General features: G+C 40.3%; 1 protein-coding gene across 1 annotated transcript in view; it reads left to right on the top strand.

The window, feature by feature from the left end:
* Positions 1–7,595: 7,595 nt before the first annotated feature.
* Positions 7,596–23,181, top strand: part of LOC112982753 (cysteine-rich protein 1-like) — a 34,348-nt gene continuing 18,762 nt past the window's right edge. The window contains exon 1 of the mRNA XM_026099374.2: positions 7,596–7,694. Coding sequence (XP_025955159.1) covers positions 7,652–7,694 — 43 coding nt within the window. The 5' untranslated portion in view covers positions 7,596–7,651. The remainder of the gene's footprint in view (positions 7,695–23,181) is intronic.

Raw genomic sequence — 23,181 nt, 5'->3', positions numbered from 1 at the left:
TTCATCAGAATAATTTTATGTAATGCATTACTGCAAACATGATTCCAAGGTCAAAATTCCTGCAACTGTAGTTATTTCTTTCCAAAGTACAGTGTTGGTGAGTGTGTTGCATAATATCTTGCTGTTTGATCAGCCCTCTTCAGTACACAGTTTGACTATGGAAACAGTTTTCTTGGTCCATTAATGACAAAGCTCTCTAATACAATTAACAAGTACCAGTTTTTGTTGTGTAGGACTGGTTAGATGGAAAGATTGAAGAGCAGAGATTCCTCACAAAGTTATGGTCCTGGTCCTACCTGCCAGACTCATGTGCATGTCTCAGATACAGCAGCGCAGTTATGATGCTAGATGGTTATGCTTAGGAGTATGAATTACTTCCACAGTGTTGGTGAGACACTGAAGTTCCCTCCCTATGAGGTTTTATGTGGAGTGACACCCCCACACACAGTCTTTTAATTATCAAGAGATGTGATATTGCAGGATCCAGTTCTCTCATTCTTTCGTGTGATGTTTGTGGTATGGCAGTAATGAATGGGGGGAATGACAGTTCATCTCTTTCAGTCATATTCTGCATTGATCATCATTTAAACCCGATTTTCTTTTCTCCATTCAGGAAAGCAATGACTGTAAATTCTTTATACAGCAGGCGTTCTAGACAGCCAGTCAAATTCCAGGTACCACAAACTTTGCAGGGCCTCCTCTGAAATTTCCCAGACCTCTCAACAAGGGCATGTTCTGATGCTATGAATCTAAAAACGTCGCTGTCATTTATTAACAGGACCTTATTGCCAGCGTAAGGCACTGCTGTTCTTTTCATGTCTGGAACTTGTGCTTGAAGGCCCACTAAAATTTCATTCCTTACACCCGCTCTATGAGACACTATTAAAGAAAATGTGAAAGGGCCATATATATGTACTGAGCTTAACCAGAGAATTCTGTGTAGCTGCTCAGATCTGGAAAACTGAGGTATACAAGGATAGCAGAAGTTAACTTAAAGTTATATGGGGATGTTTTTTCTTTTCTTCCCACAATGGACAATGTTAATGTTTTCTGCTTTACTGACTCTGTCGGAGGGCAGAATGAACAAAACCACTGGCTATAAGAGAAACATGGAAAATTGTACAATATGTCTAAGACTGCAAAAGAGGAAGCAAAGAAAATAAGGAAATCCCAGAGACCTTGGGATACATATCAGGGAAAGGGCCCTAAGCAGGAGAAAAATTAGTGGGAGTAGTATCATATAATTCATGAAAAGTATTTTCACTATGGTTCTGAGCAAGTCACTGGAGATATCAACACCCAGATCCATTTTCCTAGCGTCTCCAGGACATGCTCCAACCTGCCAGTGTGTGCACAAGAAGACTCTGAGGCTCACTGCCAGGGATGCAGCTTGTAAGTCTGACTAGTTTGCATCTGTGTTGCACGTTTGTTCAATAAATCGTGATGAACTTTGCCCTTGGCTACACTTTACTGTAGTGAATCAGAAAATATTGACAGATGATGTTCTGCCTTTATTTGAATTATTTTTGATGAATTTGTTTGCTTAGTATACTTTTATTTTACTGTAGAACACTGGTTTTCAACAACATATTTCCAAAGAATGAAATATCAGCTTCTATGCAAAAAATAATAGGGAATATCTGAACACAAAACTCACAGGTAATTAAAAATGCTTAAAAATTGATAAAATCAGGCAAAACAGGAGAGATACGTTATTCAAGATGAAAGGCTTTTGCTAATGCAAACCAAAACTCCATTAAATACAACTTGCTCCCTAAAAATTACATTAGCCTCCTCTTTTCAAATGGTCAACTATATTTGAGAAATAAATAATATAGGTGATTACATAAAGAAGATAGACGTTGCTGATGTCCGAGTCCTGTGTAATCAGGAGTGGTGCAATTTCAGTTATTCACAAACATCATCCTGCACAGCCAGGATATGGGCAAAAATGATGTCATCCTATCTACCTCGGCCTACCTTTGAGAAGCATCTATTTTATGAGGAAAAGTTCTGTGGGGTATGAATCAGTTCAGAAAATTGTCTGTGCCTTAGGTCCACTCCCTGCAAATTCCCACCTTCAGCCTTTAGACACTATGGTGTTTGTTGGTGGGAAGAAATGGCATGTGTGACCGCATGGATGATGTTTCTTACCACTGGTAAACACACTCCTTTCAGTTTTCCAAATGAAACCTTGTCTGTTATCAGCAGCTGCCCTGGACAACATGACAACTTTTCTTTTCTCCCTCCCCTTCTGCCCCTCACCACTGCAAAAGCAGATAAGAAATGTCTCCCTAAGCAGAATGGGGCCATTGATGCCTCAGTGATACACAGACATGAGAAAGGAGAAGATCCCAGCTTGTCCAAGCATATCACTGCCAAATATAAGAGACCAGAACCCATCTCTCTTTCTGGTCCATATTTTTTAGTTCTTCAAGATGGGAGATTGGTAAGCCCTAGTCCATGAAAGTCAGCACTGTTTCCGTTTGCAGTCCTTCGAACTGCATTTGCATGCTGCACCAGCAGCTGCCGACAGTCAATATCAGAGTTGCAGCATGATGAGGAGGCAGCTCCAAGATAGTGACACACCTAATGGATGCACTTAATGCTCTCAACCTCATTCCTACTGACTTATTGCCTTCTAGACTGCTGGGAACTGGGACTGGGAGGGCCTTCTGGATAGGAAAACACTCATTTTCCCCAAATCTCCCAGCTGGCTGTTGTCATTCACAACTGCCTTGTTTCCTCTTTGCACTTGAGAAAAAGTGGCAGATAGAAGAGGAGAAGGTGTGGAAGAGGAACCATAGGGTTTTTTTTGTTGGCAGAGTAAAAAAAGTGATTCTCACACCTGCAACCTGTACAAAGCTCACTGAAAGCGTAGATGTTTAACAGTCATTTCAAGAGACAACAGTCATGTCCAGTTCTGAAGAAAATCTTGGCTAATGGCTGGTTCATGGCCAAACATTTTACTAAACGATGGATTAAAACGATTTAAGTGGCTGGTGTTCTCCAGAGATTTGTAAAATGTCAGATGATATTATTTTTTTCTGTGAACAACAAAGAATATGTCACAATTCATATATCATCTGGCCATGACTGCACACTCTAGGGAAGGAAACACGTGGCAACATATTGTTTACATTAAACTCAACATCAAAATCAGATAAATATTTATTTCATGGAAACATCAAAGCTTACTCTTGAATAAAACCACTGCAGATTCTCCAGGTGCCTGCAGTTTCTTCAGTGGCCTGTTCCTGATGTAAATTTCTGCCAGTATTTGATGTATATGAGGTGAAAGTATGAGATTCACTTACTAGTATTAAGAGCACATATAGCACCAAGCTGTGGGTGCACGTATCAGTTGTACAGACAGTGAAAAAAAAGATGCCCTATGTTTCCCAAGTAGTGTAAGATAATATGGTCTTCTAAAGTGGGAGGTAATGTCTTCCAGTGGGTGGTGCTGTATAGACATGAAAGAAGACCTATTTTCCACACCAGAACAAACATGTAGAATCTATTCCTGACTTTGATGCTATGCTGCATCATTCTGAAGTTCTGCTGTTTGTGTTTCTGCTGGTTTAAGCAGGAAATCAGTGATACAGGTATAAGCCTTAAAAAATCAATAGTTTCTGGGACTTTTTTTAGAAATGGGCCCCAAAATCCTGTTTTTAAAACACTACTTATAACTCCTTCACAAAGGTAATGACTATATTTAGATATATTTAGATCTATTCATTCATGAAAAGCTTTACTCTCATCTGAACTGATTAAAAAAACAAACAAAAACACCCCCCAGAAACAACTGAACAAAATTATTTGATAGCATTTGAAATGGGCTCATTAAATTAACTCTACTTTTTCTTTCTCTGTTGCAGAGTTCTCCAGTTTAATATATTTCATTCCATCTTTTTTTCAATTAGCAAACAATAGTTTTCACCAAGGAAAAAGAAAAGAAAAAAAATGCTAAAATAAATGTTGTTTTATATTATATAAAAAAATCTTTTTTTCCCCCACACAGCTCAAAGCATTTCAGCTGGTTCTAACCTGATATCCTAAAAGCAAGACTGACAAAAATTGCCACTGACTTATCTGAGCACACAGCTTACCGCTATTTTAGGCTTATATGCCTAACAACAGGTGAGAAAATTGCAAATTCTAATCTGAATTTTGGAATCCTAAACCCAATGTACTCTTCTGCCCTTTTGACCACCATCCTGCAGTCCATAAGGACAAGCCAAGGAAAGCTGCTACTCTCACCCTGTTCACGAACACCAAGGGCTGAACCCTGTGCTGCCATCAGGGACAACACCAGCAGCACCAAGGTGTGAAGGAATTACATCATGTTGCTGAAGGAGGAGAGCCCCATGCCCTCCCAGGCCCACAGTCAGTACTCTGTTGAGAAAAATCTCGTAACAGAAGAAGCCGGTGCAACCTGGCCACCAGGGGAGGAGAGCTCGAGCCCATAATCAGTGTCTCTCACAGACAGCAAAATGTAATAATGCGCATGTTTACCAAGTGAGTGCCAGGAAGGAAGGAGCGCTACATGTGTACTCAGTTGTTCTGCCTTGTCTCAGGCTGCTTCTAAAATGAAGAACATATTGCTAGTGCCCCCAGAGACTCACAAAGTTATTTAAAGCAGCACCAGCTATACTTGTTGCTGCAACCCTGTAGTTCTGCCTGGTTCCCCCTGTGAGAGCAAAGCTGTGACTGCAATGGAAGACTAGGTGGTGGGGAAGGTGCTCAGAGCAAGGAGATGATCTCAGGGATGTTTATACACTTTACAGCAGTGCTGCAAGACATAACAGGCCGTACCTCAGCTGCTGAGAGCCAAAGCAACTCAACTGAAACAGATTTATGCAGATTTTAATGCTCATCAGTGCTTGAATCCTTAGCACCAGAAAGCCCAGGGGACCTTGGATAGAGAGAGACTTGACAGTATTCCACCATTTAGCATTACTGCTTTCACACCTTTGAATGAGAAGGGGAAGAGTGAAGAGAGGCAGGAGAGTGCTGCAGACCTCCCTACAGCTGTGCTGGTGAACTGCTTTCTCGCTCCTCAGGTTGCCTGAATTCAGTCTCTGTGTCCTCTTTCATTCTTGGGAGCCCATTAAGTCAATAAATAATATTAGGGCAGTTAATATTTGAGTCATTAGGAAGAGGAGACTGCTTTGCAGGCCATTAGTATCTCTAGTCAGCCTGAGAAAAGGTTTGCAAAGGTAATTCTGCTGGCGAAGTCTTCACTGACAGCCAAAATGCATGCTAGAAGATGTGCATGTGTGTGGTTTCCCTGACCAGTAATCTTTACCAGCAATTAACTCTAGAAAATATAAGCACCAAAGTTCTTGCTCATATGAAAGAGTGACAAAAAATACTTATACCTGTGACCAATGCTACTGGCAACAATTTTTTTATAAAATTAGACATCAGAGATAGCTTAAAAAGACATAGGCAAACTGAAATCTAGTCACTTCAAAAAAAAAGTCATAGTTATTGCAGACATTGTACCTGTCACAAGGCCCTGTACCGACATTTGTAGGTTTATCATTATATTTTGTGTTTGAAATGATGTCTTTTCATTTTCTTCTTCTCCTTCCAACCCTCACTGCTTCAGGAGGGAGACTTTCAATCAAAGGAGGGGAATGAATTGGCTAGAAAGGATAAGACATGAAACTCCCTGTACACGGAGTACTGTCAAATGTACAAAGCAATGCAGAAATGAGGAAGTTTTGGTGGGGTTTCTGTTCAGAAAATCTCAGGCAGCACTTGTGTGTTGTAGAAATATGACTTCATTTAACATTTGGAAACATCACCAAAGGTCTTGTTGACGTTTCATTAAAAGGTGTAATGCAGTTTATGGAGAGATTTAGAAAAAGGTGTTTCAGTCAATTCTCTCTGAAGCTTTAACTACCATTCACATCTTTTCTCTAACAAACAGACTCATTGGACTGCCTCTCTGGTTCATTTGCTCTGTGCAAAGTGGCATAAAACTGTACCCCAGCAATTGCTCCTTGTATTCATGACTTGATGCTCACATTTCACTGGCACAGGCAGGGAAGCAAAGGGCAGGACACTGAAAATGAAGGCTCCCGGTTTTAGTTCCACTACAAAAACTTGGATAAAGCCATACTCAGCACTGTTACCTTCATCTGCAACAAATGTTCAAAAAGGGGTTAGCTTGGAACACTCAGAATTAAGCAACAGAGTGATGACTCACTTCCTGCCACAGGCTTTCCTGTCTTGCATGCACTGTGGTGGCAGGTAGGCAAGCTGTACTGGTACATTGCAGAAAGTGTGGCTGTGATGTCGACACACTCCTGTTTTGCTGGTAAGTGAGAGACAAGCATAACTGGGAACAGCCACTTTGCTCGAAATGCCAGTTCAGGTCATATCCAGTGTATACTTCCTTCCACTGTATTCTCTTCCTGTGACTGCCATATGTGAGCACTTCACAATCAGGAGCATGTTCACATCCTCCCCTGGTTACTATAAAGTACACTGTTACATATGTCCAAAGCTACAGAAGTGACACTGTGCTTATGTGAGCAGGAAAAAGCCCTCCATAAAGTCTGTGGCAGAGCAGAGCCTAGAACCTGAGCCCTACTAATTCTGTCAGTTATTCTTCCCTACTGCATCAAACAAAAAGAGGAAATATGTGTCTAATTCTTGCAATATTTTGGAAATCTGAAAGTTATTCTCATCTGTGTATCAAAAACTCCCAGAGAGAAGAATTTGGTAAACAGGGCGTTCTCTGGACTGGTGGGCCCAGCATGGTCCAGTTTAGCACAGACCTACTGCCCATCAGCACATATCATGAGAAACATGATTTTGGAGTGTTTCTGAAGAAGTACAGGTTATGGAGGGTGATGTTCAGGGCTACCAGGGAATTCAGTTCACTATATGCACACTGTGTGTATTGTCGAGGTACTCATCATCATTGGATGCAGCTGAGCTGCTGTTTCTTCTTTGACTGTATGTGTCCAAAGTGCCTAAGAAGTTCAGACAGGTGCCAAACTGAACCTGCTCTCTTCTTACGCATGCCTTTCACAGCAGGGCTGCCAAGTCTGCCCTTCCAGCAGACTTTTAAACATCCTCAAAGACTGACCTCTGCAGTCACATACACATAGGTCACCCTCCCCCACACTCACATGTCTTTATAACACTATGAACCTTTCTGCTAAAATAGCTGTGGTACTTTTAGATTTGTCTTCCAATACATGGGAAACTCTTCAAACATAAGGAAAAATAAAATTTAGGGATCACCTTGTTACTAATAGTGTTCCTGTCTCTTTGAAGATGAAAAAAAATGTCACCAGACAATTTTTGATTTTTGGCATTCTTACAAAAAATATTTATATCAACAACATCTCAGCCAGATGTGGAGGACAGGCATAGAGATGCAACCCAGAAATTCTCAGGTACTGGCAGAGGAGAAGTGTTTCTAGTCTCCAGTTTTGGTTTAGCCATTTCTCTTTGAATTCCGTTTTTCATACTGCAGTGCCTTCATTTACCTATGGCCACAACATCCTGCTTCAAAAGCAAAACACGTCATCTTCTTGCTGTTGGCCATGGTCTTCCTGTTGCTTAGCTGAAGACTGCTATTTTCATAAGCTGTGTTGAATGCTGCGTGTCGTACAGAGCAGTCCTGAAAATGATTTCTTATTGTCCCATATGTGGGAAGCCGGTTTACTTTGGTAAGTTTCTACCATTGGAAATAATCTCTGTTTTATTATGTGTTTTTATAATGGAATATGAATTCAGGCACTTTTTGACTTGCTTCTTTTGCACTTGCATTTGTAATTAGTAAACCTCCATTCATGATGGCACTTAATGAGACATTATCAACTTAAAATGTAATCAAACAGCCAGTTCAGAGTAGCTGTGGTAGTTGCATGTGCTTCTGACTTGCTGCATTAGGGGATTTACAGATATACTTTCCCATTTTCAGTCGATCTTTTCCCTGTGACGGGTGTGCAAAAGATACACAGCAGCCAGAAAGGGAACAGGCAAGTATTTTGAAGAGAGGGTGAAATCAGTGAAACTAATTGTGTTAAGGGATGCCAAAAGTACTTAGCAAAGAAAACAAACTAAAACAGATTGACATTGTCAATTCCGCTGCTGTGAACTTACATGTTACTTTAAACCTCCAAGCAGCTTCACAGACAGAGTGATTTTAAGTTGATACTGTTTCTTTAAACACATTTCAATATCATCTTTTCAGAATTAAGTGAATGTCTGGATAAAATGTCTGGAGATCACCTTCTTAGAATTAAAAAAGTGTTCATATATATCCTTCTTGCTTCTGCACTTTTGTGTTCTGGCCTCAGGCTTGTTACTCCTTCTACTTTCAGCTCCTGCTGAGCTGCTCCCCAAAGATTTGTGCAACAGTACAGGTTCTCTATTCCTCTGTTGCTGTAGTGCTTACCCAGGCTTGTAGCCAATAGTTTGCACATGACACTGAAAGGTCCTGCTGCGCTAAGAAATGGGTTACCTTGCTCTCCCATGTGGGCAGAGACAGAGGACACTGGAGGGGCATTCAGAGAGGCCAAGAGCAAAGGAGACTACAAAACTGCCCATCTCCCATTGCCCTCCGGAGTCCCCAGGGAATATCCTGGATGTCCTGTCTTCAGGGTAGATCTGAGGGGAGAGGTGGACCTGCAGAAAAACTTACTCTCAGTTTGCTATGTGGGACCAGCCTGACTGCAAGCATTACAGCATTCACTTGCTTATGGCCCAGCTGGAGCTCTGAAATGACCTCGGGGAAGGCACAGCTTGTGCAGGTGATTCTCTGAGCATGTTCAACCAGCCACTGTATGTTCATGACTGCAAAGTGAGGAGGCCAGGGCACCTGGGTTGCAAGGGGCAGTCCTAACCCTTACAGGCTCCATGAAGCTCAAATGACCTTCGAACTCTAGGTCAAACATCTCTGTCTGCTCTCTAGTTGCTGTTTGGGAAGAAAAATGCCCACCACACCCCACAGCACAGGCTTGAACCTGGAACTCAGGAGTGTAATTCTTATTGCCTTGGTTCTTTGTAGTGACACAGAGTAAGTGTTTTTTAGAAAAAGCATTCTCTGCAATTTCTATTAGCTTGAGTAAGCATACATATGTGAAAGGAGGAGAGGGTTGCTGTGCCTATCTGTCCCTGTCCCCTGTGACCCACAGACAAAATATCTTCAGGTAATAAAGACTGGTAATGTATGGGTTAAAAAAGAAAAGGAAGGAAGAAAGAAAAAAGCTTTGCAGAGGAGTTACAATCATTTTTAACATTGGTTTCAAAAGCCCAGGGAATCGAATGCAAAGATGATGTTCAAAAAGGGTCTGACCTCTGAAAGCAGAGCAATGCACAGGGAAGGCCCTAAGCAATCAGCACAGAGGACAGGCTGAGCATGTAAGCGGTCCAGGGGAAGTAGGTGGGTGCAGCCAGGGGTGGCTGCAGGCTGGCAGCAGAACTGCAGAAGTAAAGTGCAGTGTAATGTCACTAAGAGCTGAATATTATCTCAGTTGGTGGTTTCTGTGTTTGGTAGAATCCAACTCCACGTGAAACCGTCTTTAGTTAATTGATTCCAATTTAAGAGAGTTTACTGTGTGGGAATTATATCTTCTAAATATTATACCAAATTGACAGAAATCCCTCTGGTCAATGGAACTTTCTCATTTCAGTAGAGTAAATCCTCTCCTACTTGCTCAAGAATATGTCACAGTATTACTAGAGATGTTGTGGTTTGCTTTTCTAGGCAGGTCTTATTTCACCAGCTTCATTATTTTCCAATTTTAAGAATGTTTTTGATGGATTACTTAAAATGTCATGGTTCAGTGTACAATAACTGCACTATTTCATAGAAGATCTTCTCTGCTGGCAGCTAATGCAACTGCTTAAGTGCCTACAATAGTCTATGCTTTATCACAGCTTTTCTAGCTGGGATAGTTCAGTTTCTTCTTCTGATCTCACTCCTTGATTTTCATGGGTTTATAACTCAATCATGTAAAGAAATTTATACAAAGATTGCTAGCCTTGATTTTCTGTTATTGATAGGATGCAAAAGGGAAAGATTACAGCACTTTAGAGAAACAGTTTGCAATCTTTTTTAATACTCTCAGCTTTACAACTTTTTAGTCTCAAAATAGTTTAGTTCAAGGATAATTGCTTTACAAAATCCTATTTGTGAAGCAGCAGCATTTGAAATGGCTTTTTGCAATGTTAATCACTGATGATGGGCAGCACTGTTTTTTTTTTCTGTCAATCATCACAGTTTTCTCTGTAAAACAAGGCTCTGTCTCTATAGTAAATGAATCAGTTTAACTTAAAGCAGTTTTTTGGCTTTAACATCTTAACTCAAAAAGTTAAAAATGATTTGATTAAATGGCTAAATCTTTGTATGAACACACTCAGGTTGATTTAAACCTGGTTATACTGGTCTGAATTCCATATGCGTGTTTAGCAAAGAAAACATGATGAAAATAAAGCAGGCTTAAACAGAATTTTTTTCCACATCCTTTTCCATCTATTCAATTAAATTCATTCAGGTATCACTGAGGAAAGTCCTGTTCCCATTGGGTTCAAATTCCTGTTTGCTACAATGGACCAATATTTCACCCTTGTCTTTATTTAAACAAGTGTGTCTTGGATATATATGCTCTTACAGCGGTAATGTCACACTTCCCCAGATGCTGCTTATGAAACAGGTTGTACTGGACAAGTTCATGGGAGTGGGCATCTTCACTGCCCAACTTCCAAATGATTCCGGTTTCCACTATCTATTCCTTGAGTCAGAAAACCACTGACACCAGCAGCAGCTGTGGGAGGAGTGTCTCACCAAGTCACCAAGCCTGTTTTCCTGTTATGTCTTGCCAGATCTCCATCCTGCTATACTGAAATCAATGCTACTTTTGCCATTGTTTTCAGTATCAGAGGAGGGACTAATTTTTTTTTTTTAAATAATACCTCTTTACAATTGCACTAGAGTTCAATTTCCCTGTAAATGTTGTGGTCCTTTCGAAACTGAGAAAACATATTTACAGAAATGTGAAATTTAAGAAAGAACACATATTTTGGAGGAAAAGTTTTAGTTTTTAAATAAAAATTCTAAATGTATGTATTTTGTCTGCTGGGACTCCAAATTTATTTTTACTGTTAGGCTTCCTGATGCAAAAGTAAAAGGAATTTCCATGACAGAAACAATATTTTTCCTCTCAAAATCAGCCTTTTCTGCTATAAGAAAATTATTCCTGGGCGAGCCCTAAATCTCCTCCCCTCTGCTGATGCAATGAATGGGAACTCATTGCTGTAAAGCCTGTTCTGCTTTCTCCTGCTGTAATTAATGTAATCATGTCATCAAAAGTTAACTTAGGTGCCTGGTAGTCAAGTATGCAGATTAGCCTAAAATGCCATGCTGTGAAGCTATTTCACCAAGCTGCTGAATGTCCCTGAGTTTACCTTGACTCAGAGAGGCATATGTGTGTTTCTTGGTGCTGTGGTAAGAGGAGGTATTCAATAACTCTGCCAGTGAATTACAGAAAGATTTCTCTGTTCTCCTGGGCACTGATGAGGAAAGGTGGGAAGGCACTGGAGACTCATCAGCACCGGGCTGTTAATGTGTGCCCTCTGTGCCTCAGGTAAAGTATCACTTAGGAATTAGGCTATAAGGACACCCTCCTGAGTGAGACAATCTTCAGGGAAAAATTAAAGGCACCACTGACGCTGGAGTCCAGGCTGTCTCTGTGGTGAAGACAATGTATGGACAGAAGTGGAAACCAAAGCAATGTCCTGATCCAGCAAAATCAATGGTTGCTTCACTCTGAGCTTTAAAAGAACCAGGATTTAACCCTTAATTTGCCTGACTTGGAGTAAAATCAGATTCCACCACCTTGACGTTTCACTCAAAGAGAGAAGTGCTTTAGCAGCTCTGAAGTTTCAAAGACCTCTTACAACACATTGAACAGGGCTGGGCTGCCACTGCCTCTCATGTCAGGATCCCACTGAAGTGAGATGTGTCACAGTACTCATCAGTGCTAACTTCGCTTCTGTCTGTGGCACACTTGCAGTTTCAAAGTTTTTATGAATATCAGGTTAATTCATCTCTCCTTCCTGTCCTGTGGTTCTGGCAGGTGTCATGGCCTTTCACCTGTGTCATGTTCCTCTCGGTAAAAAGGAAATCAGGCTTGACTGAAAGGAGTCAGACTGTTAACTGTAGAATGACCCTATATATCTCCTAGGCCTAAAGCTGAATATCTTCACCAACATGCTTTAGCACGTCATTAATAAATGCATGAGTAGTCCAACAGACAGTCAATACAGCTACTTGCATGACTGAAACTTGGAGGAGTTTGACAGATCTTGCCCAATATGTGACATGTACTTAGATCACACAGCAATAGCAGGTTGGCCACTGAGCTATAACGTGGTGTCCTCTTCATTAATTAAGGGGATCTCCTTAATGCAGCATTTTTATAGTGGGAGTCCACAAAATTACAGGACAGGGATGTAATTTCCTTCATCTAATCAGGTCAATGGCTGTAGGATGCAACTAGTGTTAGGGAGAGTAGGATAGGCTGAGCATTAACCAGGTTACGGGCATGTCTGCATCGCTAAATGCTATCTGGGTCACCTTACTCCAATGAGGGAGAAAACTGGTGAGAATCATAGGATTTTTCACTAATATAAGATTCTAACTCTAGGCTTTTCTATTTCAGCACCACCTACTCAGATTATCCTTTAGTTCCCTAATTTTCCAGCATTTTTTTTCCAATTGCCTTCACAGAGGATTTTTCTTCTTTTGGGTCTATGGGTCCTGAAATGGAAGGCTGGGGTTGTAACAGCATGTATGTGACCACGGTGACACATATATGTTCTGAATTAAGCCTGCCCATTAGTGAGCTTTAGTACACTCTAGAAAGCCACAAGTCACATGGGCAGAGGAAATGTAAGATGTTGACAGGAAAACAAGTGAAGCACTTCTGAAGAAGAGACTTCAAACCACAGACAGCAAATACCAGTCCTAGCATAATTACATGGCATTACACTGTGTGCTAGCTTCAAGATACCATGCAGAAGACCCACAGACCAGAACCACATCTGCAGGTGCAAAACACAACTAGGAAACAGAGAACTTGGCTGTCCTTGCCTTCTTGTCAGCTGCTTTGCTTCTTCATGGTTGATATATTGACATGTTGATGTTGATTCATGGGTAATGTTGAGCACATTCTCACATCGCATTGCGACCCGCTTGTTTCTGCTGGGAAGTGTTCATAACTAGCATTAGTGAAGGGCTCTCCAATCTGAGATGGCAATTCCTGCCAACCCCTTGTGAGCAATCTTTCATGGGGCTCCTTTTCCATTTTCTGTATCAGCTTTAGATTTCTAGTCACCCAGTCAGTGCAGAAGTATGATTCAAGCCACCCATTCAGTCTGATGCAGACAATCTGATCGAATTCTAATCTGCAGAGCACATGTCAGCTCTTGAAATAGTTCATTTAAATGCTGGTTATGCCCCTGGGAAGTAATAGTCACCACTACCATGCAGTCCAATTGACTGACTTTCACATCTATCTCAGGATAAGTTGCTTTGCCTCCAAGAAATGGCTTTATCCTCGTAGACAGCTTGCTTGGTGTGGGTGACTAATTCTGGATAACTTAATTTTGGCAGTGAGCTCTACGGGATGACTTGTTTGCTATCCAAGCAGTGACATGATCCTGCTGAGAACCACATTGGGGGACCACACATAAAGACACAACTGATCCTTTGAACTAAGTAATACACTAAGTTGATGAGCTTGGCCTCATGCCTGTTACTCAGTTCACTAAAGCGGATAGGAGTAGTAAGTGAATGTGTGTCACTGTAACCTCTCTGCTTTGGTCGAATAGCTTGGTGTCATCAGAAGAAGAAAAGGATAAGACCTCACTTAATACAGTGAAGCCTGCAGAAGTTCAGAACCTTGCTTTTACTACACAGATGAGCCAAGAAAGGTAAATTAATATACCTGGAGGTCTAAGAAACTATAGTTTTGGGGAATATCACCTATTCTGTGCCTGAGAATGGGAGTAACAAGAGGGCAAAGTGACACACAGAACCCTTACACACCTCTCATAAGATAGTGCTGGGAAAGAGTGCTCTGAGCACACCAAACTAGGTAAAAATGTCACAGAGAGGTTGCTGCCAACCCTGCCATAAACTCAGACTCACACATGGGGTTTTAGAACACTCTCATCTACTAATACTGTTTAAATTGCAACGATGTTCAGCTGGCTAGAGACAGAAGTCATCCACTCTCTCCTCCTCTATAAAAGATCTCTGCCTCTAATTCAAGAAAGTGTGTAAGTTCATGCTTTTATGTCACTTCCAATTATTAAGATTATTTATACGAAGTCTGGGTGCCACATTGAGTTCTGATATAATTAGATGGAAAGCTAGTTTGATATATCCGAACTGAAGTTTGTTTTGGTCCACATCTTGAAATTTCATCTACAGTTTTCACTAAGAGTCATCATAATCAAAGTTCCTTCTACAACAACTGGTTGCAATGCCTTAGTGTGTTGTTATTTATGTCTTTTGATAGTGAATAAGAAACAGGACCAATGAGCACTAAAAGGTCAAACAGCATAATTTCCAAATTAGCTGTTTACCAAAATTCTTGAGGTGGCATCAGCAAATCTTTGAGAAACATTTGCTTAGAATTTCAGCAGTGTTGACCAAGACGCCATCAGCTTTTCCTAGGAAAAGTTCCTTCTTTAAGTGCAGGCAAAGAAATGTAACAGCAGAGCTAAAGACTTCGTGAAAAGCCAAATAGAAGCTGTGGACCATACTTCCAGGTGGTGTAAATCAGCACAGTGCCAGTGACTTCAAGATTTATGCTAACTAGGGATCTGGCCAATACATTTTATCTACAAATGAGAAAGCTAATAGCATGAAAAGCATAATGACTAACTCAGGCAGAGAAATGCAAGGTAATTGAACAGATAGGAAGAAAACAACAGTTCTGTGTTTCTGGTCCTATCCAGAAGACATGGTTCAGTTCATTGATCTACAACAGAAGCTCTTCTGAGCAAGTCACTTAGCTTTCCTGGACGTGTTACCAGCATGCAACACATCTAGTGGACTTCTCTCAGCGAGCCACTGTGTTTACTGAGCATATATAGCCACGTTAACATCATGTTGTGCCTGAGCCAAAAGCTCTGCCTATCAGCAAGGCCCAGTGCACTGTGCTGAGATGGTTACATGGATAACTTGTGGATGGCTGGATAGAGCTGCTGCTCCACTTTGTTGTATGTATATATTCCTAATTCCTCACTCTTTCACCTACCCAGTGGGTATAATAGTGTCTCACTGTCTGAGTCTAGTATGCTGAGAATAAATATAATAAAACCTGTAATAGCACCTTACGACAGCAGAGGTAAAAATGACAAAGTAATGCTAAGCAGAAATCTCAGCACATCCTTCATGAGCACCTTCTGAACAGCTGGGGGGTATGATTGTCTCTAGACCAGAGGAAGCTCTGGTATCAGATGAACACAGGTAGTTTCCAGATGTACTAATATTTCTGGCAACATGGCCTGCCACCAGCTCTCCTGTTTCTAAAGATTAACCACCTCTAAGTCAGCCTTTATTCCTTCTTTCTAAGTGATTCTTCCTGCAGCAATTCTCTCCCCCTTTCTCTTCCACTGCTGCTGCAGTTTTCCCCAGCAGCTTGTTGCTGGCAGTAAAGTAGGCAGAATATTCCAACAAATACTATGTGGTATAAAGAATTGCCTCAGCTGCTTGACAAACCTCTGTCCCTGACAGAGAAGTAGCACTGAATGCCCAGCTAACTTATTTCCCAGTAAGTCTGGGAATCATGGTTTGTTTTGTTCATAGAGAGTGAAAGCTACTTTGTGATATAAAGTGGAAGTTATTCTCAAACATACACACACGAAAAATCTGCTTGAGATTCTTATGCCATCCTTTCATGACAGTTTGCATCCTGGAGACTCTGTGCACCAAATATTTCTCAGATCCTTTGTTAGGTCCCTTGCCTTGTGCAGTCACTGGCACCTTTGCAGAGTGGGTGTGAAAACACAGCCATTTAGAGGTGGTGATGTTTGACCCCTGAGACATAAATAGCTCCTAGAGGTGATGAGAAATCAGGCTATCCAGTAGGTTAATAAGTGGGCATAGCTCTGTTGTGGATAAACCGTTTAAAAGAATCAGCAGTGACTGACACCACAGATAATAAAAGAGCAGCATGTTACCATGGTATAGCAATTTAATGGGAGGATTGCTTTTTTTTTCCTTAGGAGATGATCACTTTATGCTCTGGTGCATATATATATATGTATATAAAGGATATAAAAAAGAAATGCATATGTATAAATAAGGAATAAAGTATATCTTGGCCTAAGAACAATGGCTACCTTTTATTAACAAAAGACAAGTTGCAACCACTAGCCCAGAAAACGTGTTTATTAAGTTGAAGTCTGATCACTTTGACTTCACTTGAAAAATATCTCATTATTCTATTGCAAGAAAGGGAGCAAGTACAGAATTCAAGTATTGAATTAAAGGAAAAGGAACCAGTGCAGACTTTTCCATGGACCGTGTGGTGGTTAGGGGACAAGGAGTGGACGGTAAAGCCCAAGTGGGCAAAAATGAAGAGTTCCCTGTGGGAGCAGTTTGAATAGGGCAGAAGGAGAGAGCAGGCACCTATGCCTCTCTGGTGAGAGACACTTATCAGGAAGTGTTTATCTCAGCGTCTCTATTAATTTTGAACGTATGATAGTCACAGCTAGAGTTTATTTGATAGGAAGTGGAGCCCTCTACAGACTCCTCATGCCAATGAGTGCCTACTGAGAGATATGCTGACATACTAATGCTTCACCCAGATACTCATTTTGTTCTGAGCAGTCTCCACGCTGAGCTTAGGAGAATGTTCTGTGCTGAACAGGGCTGCACCATTCCTTGCAATTTAGCAAACAAAAGGAAGAACTTTTCTTTTCTTTTTTTTTAAGCATGTGATGTATCAAGCATTTATAAGTTCTATTGCCTCATGCTGGAAGGGGATAGGAGAAAACTTCCAATGGATTTTTGACACCAATATTATATAGAGCTTGTTTTAGGCTGCAGGTACCCCCAAGTAGAAGTGGGAGGCATGTGTAGGTGCTTGGGTACTGTCCTCAATATTTTTATTGCACCCACCTCTCCTACATCCCTCTGACATGGGTTTGCGTTGTGACAATAAATGTACAATTGAAGATCAGAGACACAGAGCTGAAGCGATTTGCTCAAGGTCACAGAGGGAGTCTGCTGCAGACAGACTGAAATCCAAAGAAGGCCATATGGCAAAGATAAAACATCACAGAATGGGCACCTTTGTCTACTATTTAACAAGGAACTCAATTAGAAGAATCATTACCAAGAAGGCCACTTTGAATCAGTTTGTGTCATCACAGTTTTTATCTTCTGCTTTCCTGCTGTCCACATGTAGATGTAAACCACAGTTCACCTCCTCACTGTCCTGACTGTCACAGGGTTGAGATGTTCACTCCAGCCAGCTAACTGTAGGCTGACATATGACTTCCAGGTTTAGTTGCACAAGTTAGTCCGTATTTATGACATTGCAGTCCTTAATTTATTAATGAGGAATCTGTTTCACTAGTAGCCACAAATAATTCACACAGGTGTGCTTCCGACTGGCCACCTCATTACTCTCAGTGCTTACCCAGGGATGCATTCTGGCAGCTGAACTGTACCTTCTCCTCATGCTCTTTGGGTCTTCTACCATAGATGGAGGATTCCTTGCATATAGGTTTCCTACGGAGGGTAGAGGACACCTCAGAAGGGCCAGCAGGAAAATGATGTAAACGTTTACCTAATAACTTTGTCATTCCTCATGACAGAGCTTTCAATATCCAAAGGGCTCACAGTAAGCACGGTAAGAGTAAAAACCTGCCCTAAAGTACTTGCAGTGCATATGGAGGAGACTGAAAAACTGAAACAGAAATAGACAGAGATTAATGTACTTCCCATGAACACCAAGTGGGTTAGCTGATAATAACGTGTTAGTCCCAGACATTCTTATCACAGTTCTCCTCTGTGGTTCTTACAACACTTCACATAGCAGAACAGTGTAATTCTCTCTGTTTTACAGATGTAAAAGCGAGGACAGAGGAGAACTGAGGCCATGTTGCAAGCCAGCTGCAGAACTCGTACTAAAACAACATCTTTTGTGCTCCAGTCCAGTGCACTGTCCATCTAGCTATACATCAGACCACAGTGATGTCTGCCACCATCCTGGGTTTACCTTAGGGAAGCATGTTTATCCAAGAGGACAAAAAAGTTGTTAGGAAGAGACTTGGAGAGTAAGGAGGTTCCTACTGTAAGAGGATCACTGTAATACTTACCAACCTAACATTGCACAAGTCTGACACAGATGCATATGCCAGAGTGAGTGCAGAATGGATATAGTCCTAACCTGTATGCTGTTCTTATGGGTCACTATTACATCAGGGCTTTGTGCATAGCCAAGCCAATATCACAGGACTCCAGATAAGCCACATACTTCAACAGAGCATCAGGTTTTGGCACAGGCAATGTTTGCATACTAGACTGATTCTTTCCTGTGCCAGTGCCATTCTTTTGGCCTGAGTGGAGTCATTGTTACTGACTCCAATATAGATGAAATCAGGAACATGCTCCCTAAATCCAGATGTCTAGTAGTGGAATGAAATAAACAAAAAGCTCTGGAAAACACTACTTTCCGGCACATTATAAAAACAAATAATTTAAACCTTAGTCATGAAGACTGAGAAATAAACTTTCGATGGATAGTGTGGAATTTCAATCTTATGACCTGACCACTCCTATGACTAGAACAAAAGCTATTATGTCATATACTACTACAATGTGCTTTATCTTCCACTTCATGGACAAATCACAATTTTTGTATTTACGCCATGGTGCAGGTGCACTTGTGCAACAGACATATAGTATTTTGTCTAACGCAGATAGAGTGCTACAGATTTACCATGTGAGGTATATACTACACCCTGGTAGTGCTCTATTATAGCATATGCATTTATGCAGTTCAGATTCAGCACAGTGAGCTGCCCTACTGCACAAATTAACAAAATGATGTCAGTTTAGTGTATGGTTTTTATATTCCATAGCAAAAAAAAAACCAAAAAAACCACACATCTTAACTGCTGAGTACAAGAAACGCATTCCTTAAGCTGTACAATATATTTATGGTACACCGAATAGGTGTACCAAAACAATGCAGACAGAATGTCATACTTTTATTCTTCAATGCACATACTGTTTCAAAGCATTGTCAGTAGTTCATTCCCGAAAACTATAAATAATTTCGGAACACAAGGAACTTAAGGAAAAACAGGACTGAGACTTTCTGAGCAATCTTGAATTCCACACGCAGCCTTAAGTCTGCAGGATGTTTGCTTTATGTATGGATGGGGTTCTTTTCACTATTTGTAAAGAAAAAAATGAAAGAAAAATTTCCTTAGATGCTGTCTGTGCTACTTACTGTCATCATGAACAGGTGTTTGGAAAAACCTCTTGATATTTTGAACTTCCTGAGAATATCATCTCTTTCATGTTGGATAGTTTGAGGACTTCCTTGGGAAGCACTTGAAAACCAGCAGCTATGATTTGCTTTTGCTTTGAACCAATAGTTGTGCTTTCATTTGTTTGCTGTTGATACAAAATGAACCAGATTATTTTGGCTGGTGTGTACCAGTTTAGCTTCATCAAAGCTAGTGGAATGTTCCTGACTTGCCCCAGCAGAACAATTGGTTGCTGCTTATTTTATGATAAATATGGTTTTGGCTACTTCCAGAATAAAAATACCAACGTCAGCAGTTTCAGGAGAATGATTTTTTTGAGAGAAAAAAGATTATAATAAATGTTTTATATAGCAGTCCTCCCTTATGTTGGAAATGATAGGTTGTTTTTGCTAGGAAGACCTGTTTGTTGGTACTTCTTTATAAGCCACAATCCTATTTTGCAAACCACCAGCATAGCCACAATTAGGGCTGTGATTCATGACAATGTCCTGAGCAAAACTGCAGTAAAGTTGAATCTTGAATTCTAAGATCTGACAGAACTGGACCATGAGAGGAACACTGTTTTGGGAAGGATCCATGAAAGTCCAGTGGAGGATAGTCACCCTGAATGATCTTCTAGGCTACAGCCTTTCCATACTCAAAAGACCCAAGGGTCAGTTTCCTACAACTTAGGAGTCAGGATATACTCACAGTATAGTTTTTGTTCTCTTCAAATGATTAACTCCTTATCCCACAAAAATCACGTGCAATGACACTATTGCTCATGAAACGTAGCATGCTCCATCATGCGTGGCTTCCTGTAGAGCACAGAAAGTACAGTCCAAACCAGGAGACAAATGTGTAAGGCTTGATCTGAAACCCTGTGTGGGAAACGAATTCTGATAAGGCCAGTCTGTGGAGTTCATGCAGGCCCAGTCCTCCAGGCCTTCTCTAGGCAAATATTACCCAGCCATTTTTTTTTGATCATCTATTCTGCTGTATTTAGTCCAGACAGCTCCCTCTTGTGGACACTGTATTCTGGAATAACAGTGACTTTACTGAAGACTGATTACCTTCCAAAGTCACTCTCCTCCACTCCCCCCAAAATAGTACTCAGACAAGAAAATATTCAAGAATAGCTGAAGTGGAATAGTTTTCCTTGAATAGCTGTGCCTGCAGCTCTTTCTTTGCATCCTTTTGGCCAGTTCTTTAATTTAATGGCAACAGATTCCACCATATCATGAAGATACTGTTTCTAAAGAAATGTTGCTGTGGCTCAATCTTGAACACAAATTGCATACATGTTGTGGGACACTTGGAGAGACAAAGTTAAAGAATGATTTTGCCCATCAAGCAATTATGTCCTTAGAAATAAAGAGGGAAGATAAGTTTTCTTTATAACCAATTAAAGCTGCTTTCTCTGAGAACATGAAGCTAACTTCACTGAAGTCTCACCAAGAAAACTGCAGCTAAAGCTGATAAAAAATAGTAACTAGTTTTTGCAAACTTAAGACATTTTTGAGACATGCTTATGACCATGTTTCACAGTTTTTGACAAAAAAAACAGGAAAAATAAAAAAGAAGCTTAAAAAGTGGCACAAAACTTTTTACAAACTCCAGAACACATGTGCATTTGAACAAAAGCTGTTTTTTTTAATAGACCTTACATATTTTAATTCAACTCTAAGTAAAATATGGGAGCAAAAATAGTACATCAGAAATTTTACTTTACTCAATTGATCTGCAAAGGTTGAAAAATATACTAATTTGCATAGTCCTGATAGGCTGAAAGAGAAATACAGAAGGTACAGTTATAAAACACTGCTGTTTTCTGGAGACAGTAGTTATTCTGAATGCATTCTATCTTCCCAAATAAGCTTCTAATTTCTGTTAGGCTACATGTATTGCTGATTTACATTTGTAGCAAGAAGCCAGGCAGAAGTATGGTGGAAAAAAGGGCTAGAGAGAAACTGTGTAGTGAGACAGATCAAGGCAGAGACTCCTTAATTCTTTTTAAGGACTTAAATTAAAATGCTTGATTGATTCAGATAACATCCTTGTAGAGTGCTAGAAGACATGATATACTGCAATTCTTTTCCACTGTCATAGGACAGTTTCATTTCTTGATATGAAAATTGTCCTCTCCTTTTAATGAGTTTTGGAAGAACATCAAGGGCTGCTAGAAGCAGGTGACAGGTGACAGGCTCATACAGGTTTCTCCCTCCTGTTCCATTTATTTTTGTATCAAGTGGATTTATGTTGAGCAACTTTTAAACTACAGAACAAGATGCCAAGGGTGTGGGTGCCTTAGGAGTTTAACCGTTCCAAGTCTCTGTGCCTTGACTGGCTTTCCTACACTTCGACTCTTGCAAGAGTTAATTTAACCAGAAGGATTTGGGAAAGGCAAGTGGATCAAACAGAAGCTGAACAAAGAGCTCAGAACAGAACTGAAGTCTGATGCTGTTCTCCTCCGTTACTATACAGTATCATGAATAACGATTGAAATCATAGCATTAAGCAAATATCAGGGAAAGGAAAGGTGCCGTGCATATTCCATTTGATTTCCAAATCCAGTGTGCATTTGCTATATTCATGACCTTTTTATGTTCAGTTTCTTTGAATATGTGTGTATTTGAGCTCAGTCTTTGATAATGCTGGGGGAAACTGAACAAAAGCTTAACTTTCAAATACTGAGTGCAATATAAGGGCATATCATATTTTTTGTTGTGTTTTATAGCTAAATGTATTAGTGTAACAGGAGTCCCAAACAATGCCATATGACACTTACCAGACCTAAGTGCCATTCTAAATCTTTGTAATAAATGATTCATCAACAACTACAAACCAAGAATTATTTACAGAAGAAATCTATGAGACTGCCATAATCACAGCCCAGAAAAGGAGTCAAAATAAACACTGGCACTATTTGACAACAGCATCATTTACGGTTGCTTTACCTAATAAAGATGTGAGTTTTAGTAAAATGGAGAATTTTATTACTAATGAAGTCTAAATTACCAGAGAGGGTTGAAAAATTCCATGAAAGTTATAAATAAAAATTTCTTTATTAAATAATTTGTCCTTTAAATATTTTTCAGCCTGTTATAATGTTATATTTGGCTATGATGGTTAATGAAATTGGAAGTTTGAGGTATATAAGTGTGTGTCTTATTTGAAGCATGTAACTGCCCCTCTATAAATCACATGATTAAAGCTGGGAAGATATGTAAATATTTTGCTTGTCTGTATTTCCTGGAGGCAGTGCACCTGTAATGTATAAATCCTATGGAAAAGAATAACAGTGACAATGTGAAATAAAAAACTTCCAGTCTCTTTGAAATTTCCAGCTCTTGGCTATTTATGATACTAAACTCTGTGCACAATCTGGAGAGATCTGATCCAGAGTACCAAGGGCTGCATGTTCCAACAAATGCTTCCAATTTCAGGGAAAGCTGTCACTAGTGAATCATTACTAGTGTGAACAAAGGAACCTAAAAAATGAAATATTCTTGAGAAGATACAAAAATACACATTACGCTAGGTTTTAGGAGTCTATAGTGCCCATTCCAGCAGAGTAGCCCTCATATAGTTAACTGCATTATTTTGCTCTGGGGCAAAAAATATAACCCTTATAGATTCCAGGGAGCTTGG

Source organism: Dromaius novaehollandiae, chromosome Z (genome assembly GCF_036370855.1).
Source record: "Dromaius novaehollandiae isolate bDroNov1 chromosome Z, bDroNov1.hap1, whole genome shotgun sequence".
In the NCBI taxonomy this organism is placed as follows: Eukaryota; Metazoa; Chordata; class Aves; order Casuariiformes; family Dromaiidae; genus Dromaius; species Dromaius novaehollandiae.
Note: the sequence above shows the minus strand (reverse complement) of the source record. Positions and strands in the feature narration are given on the sequence as shown.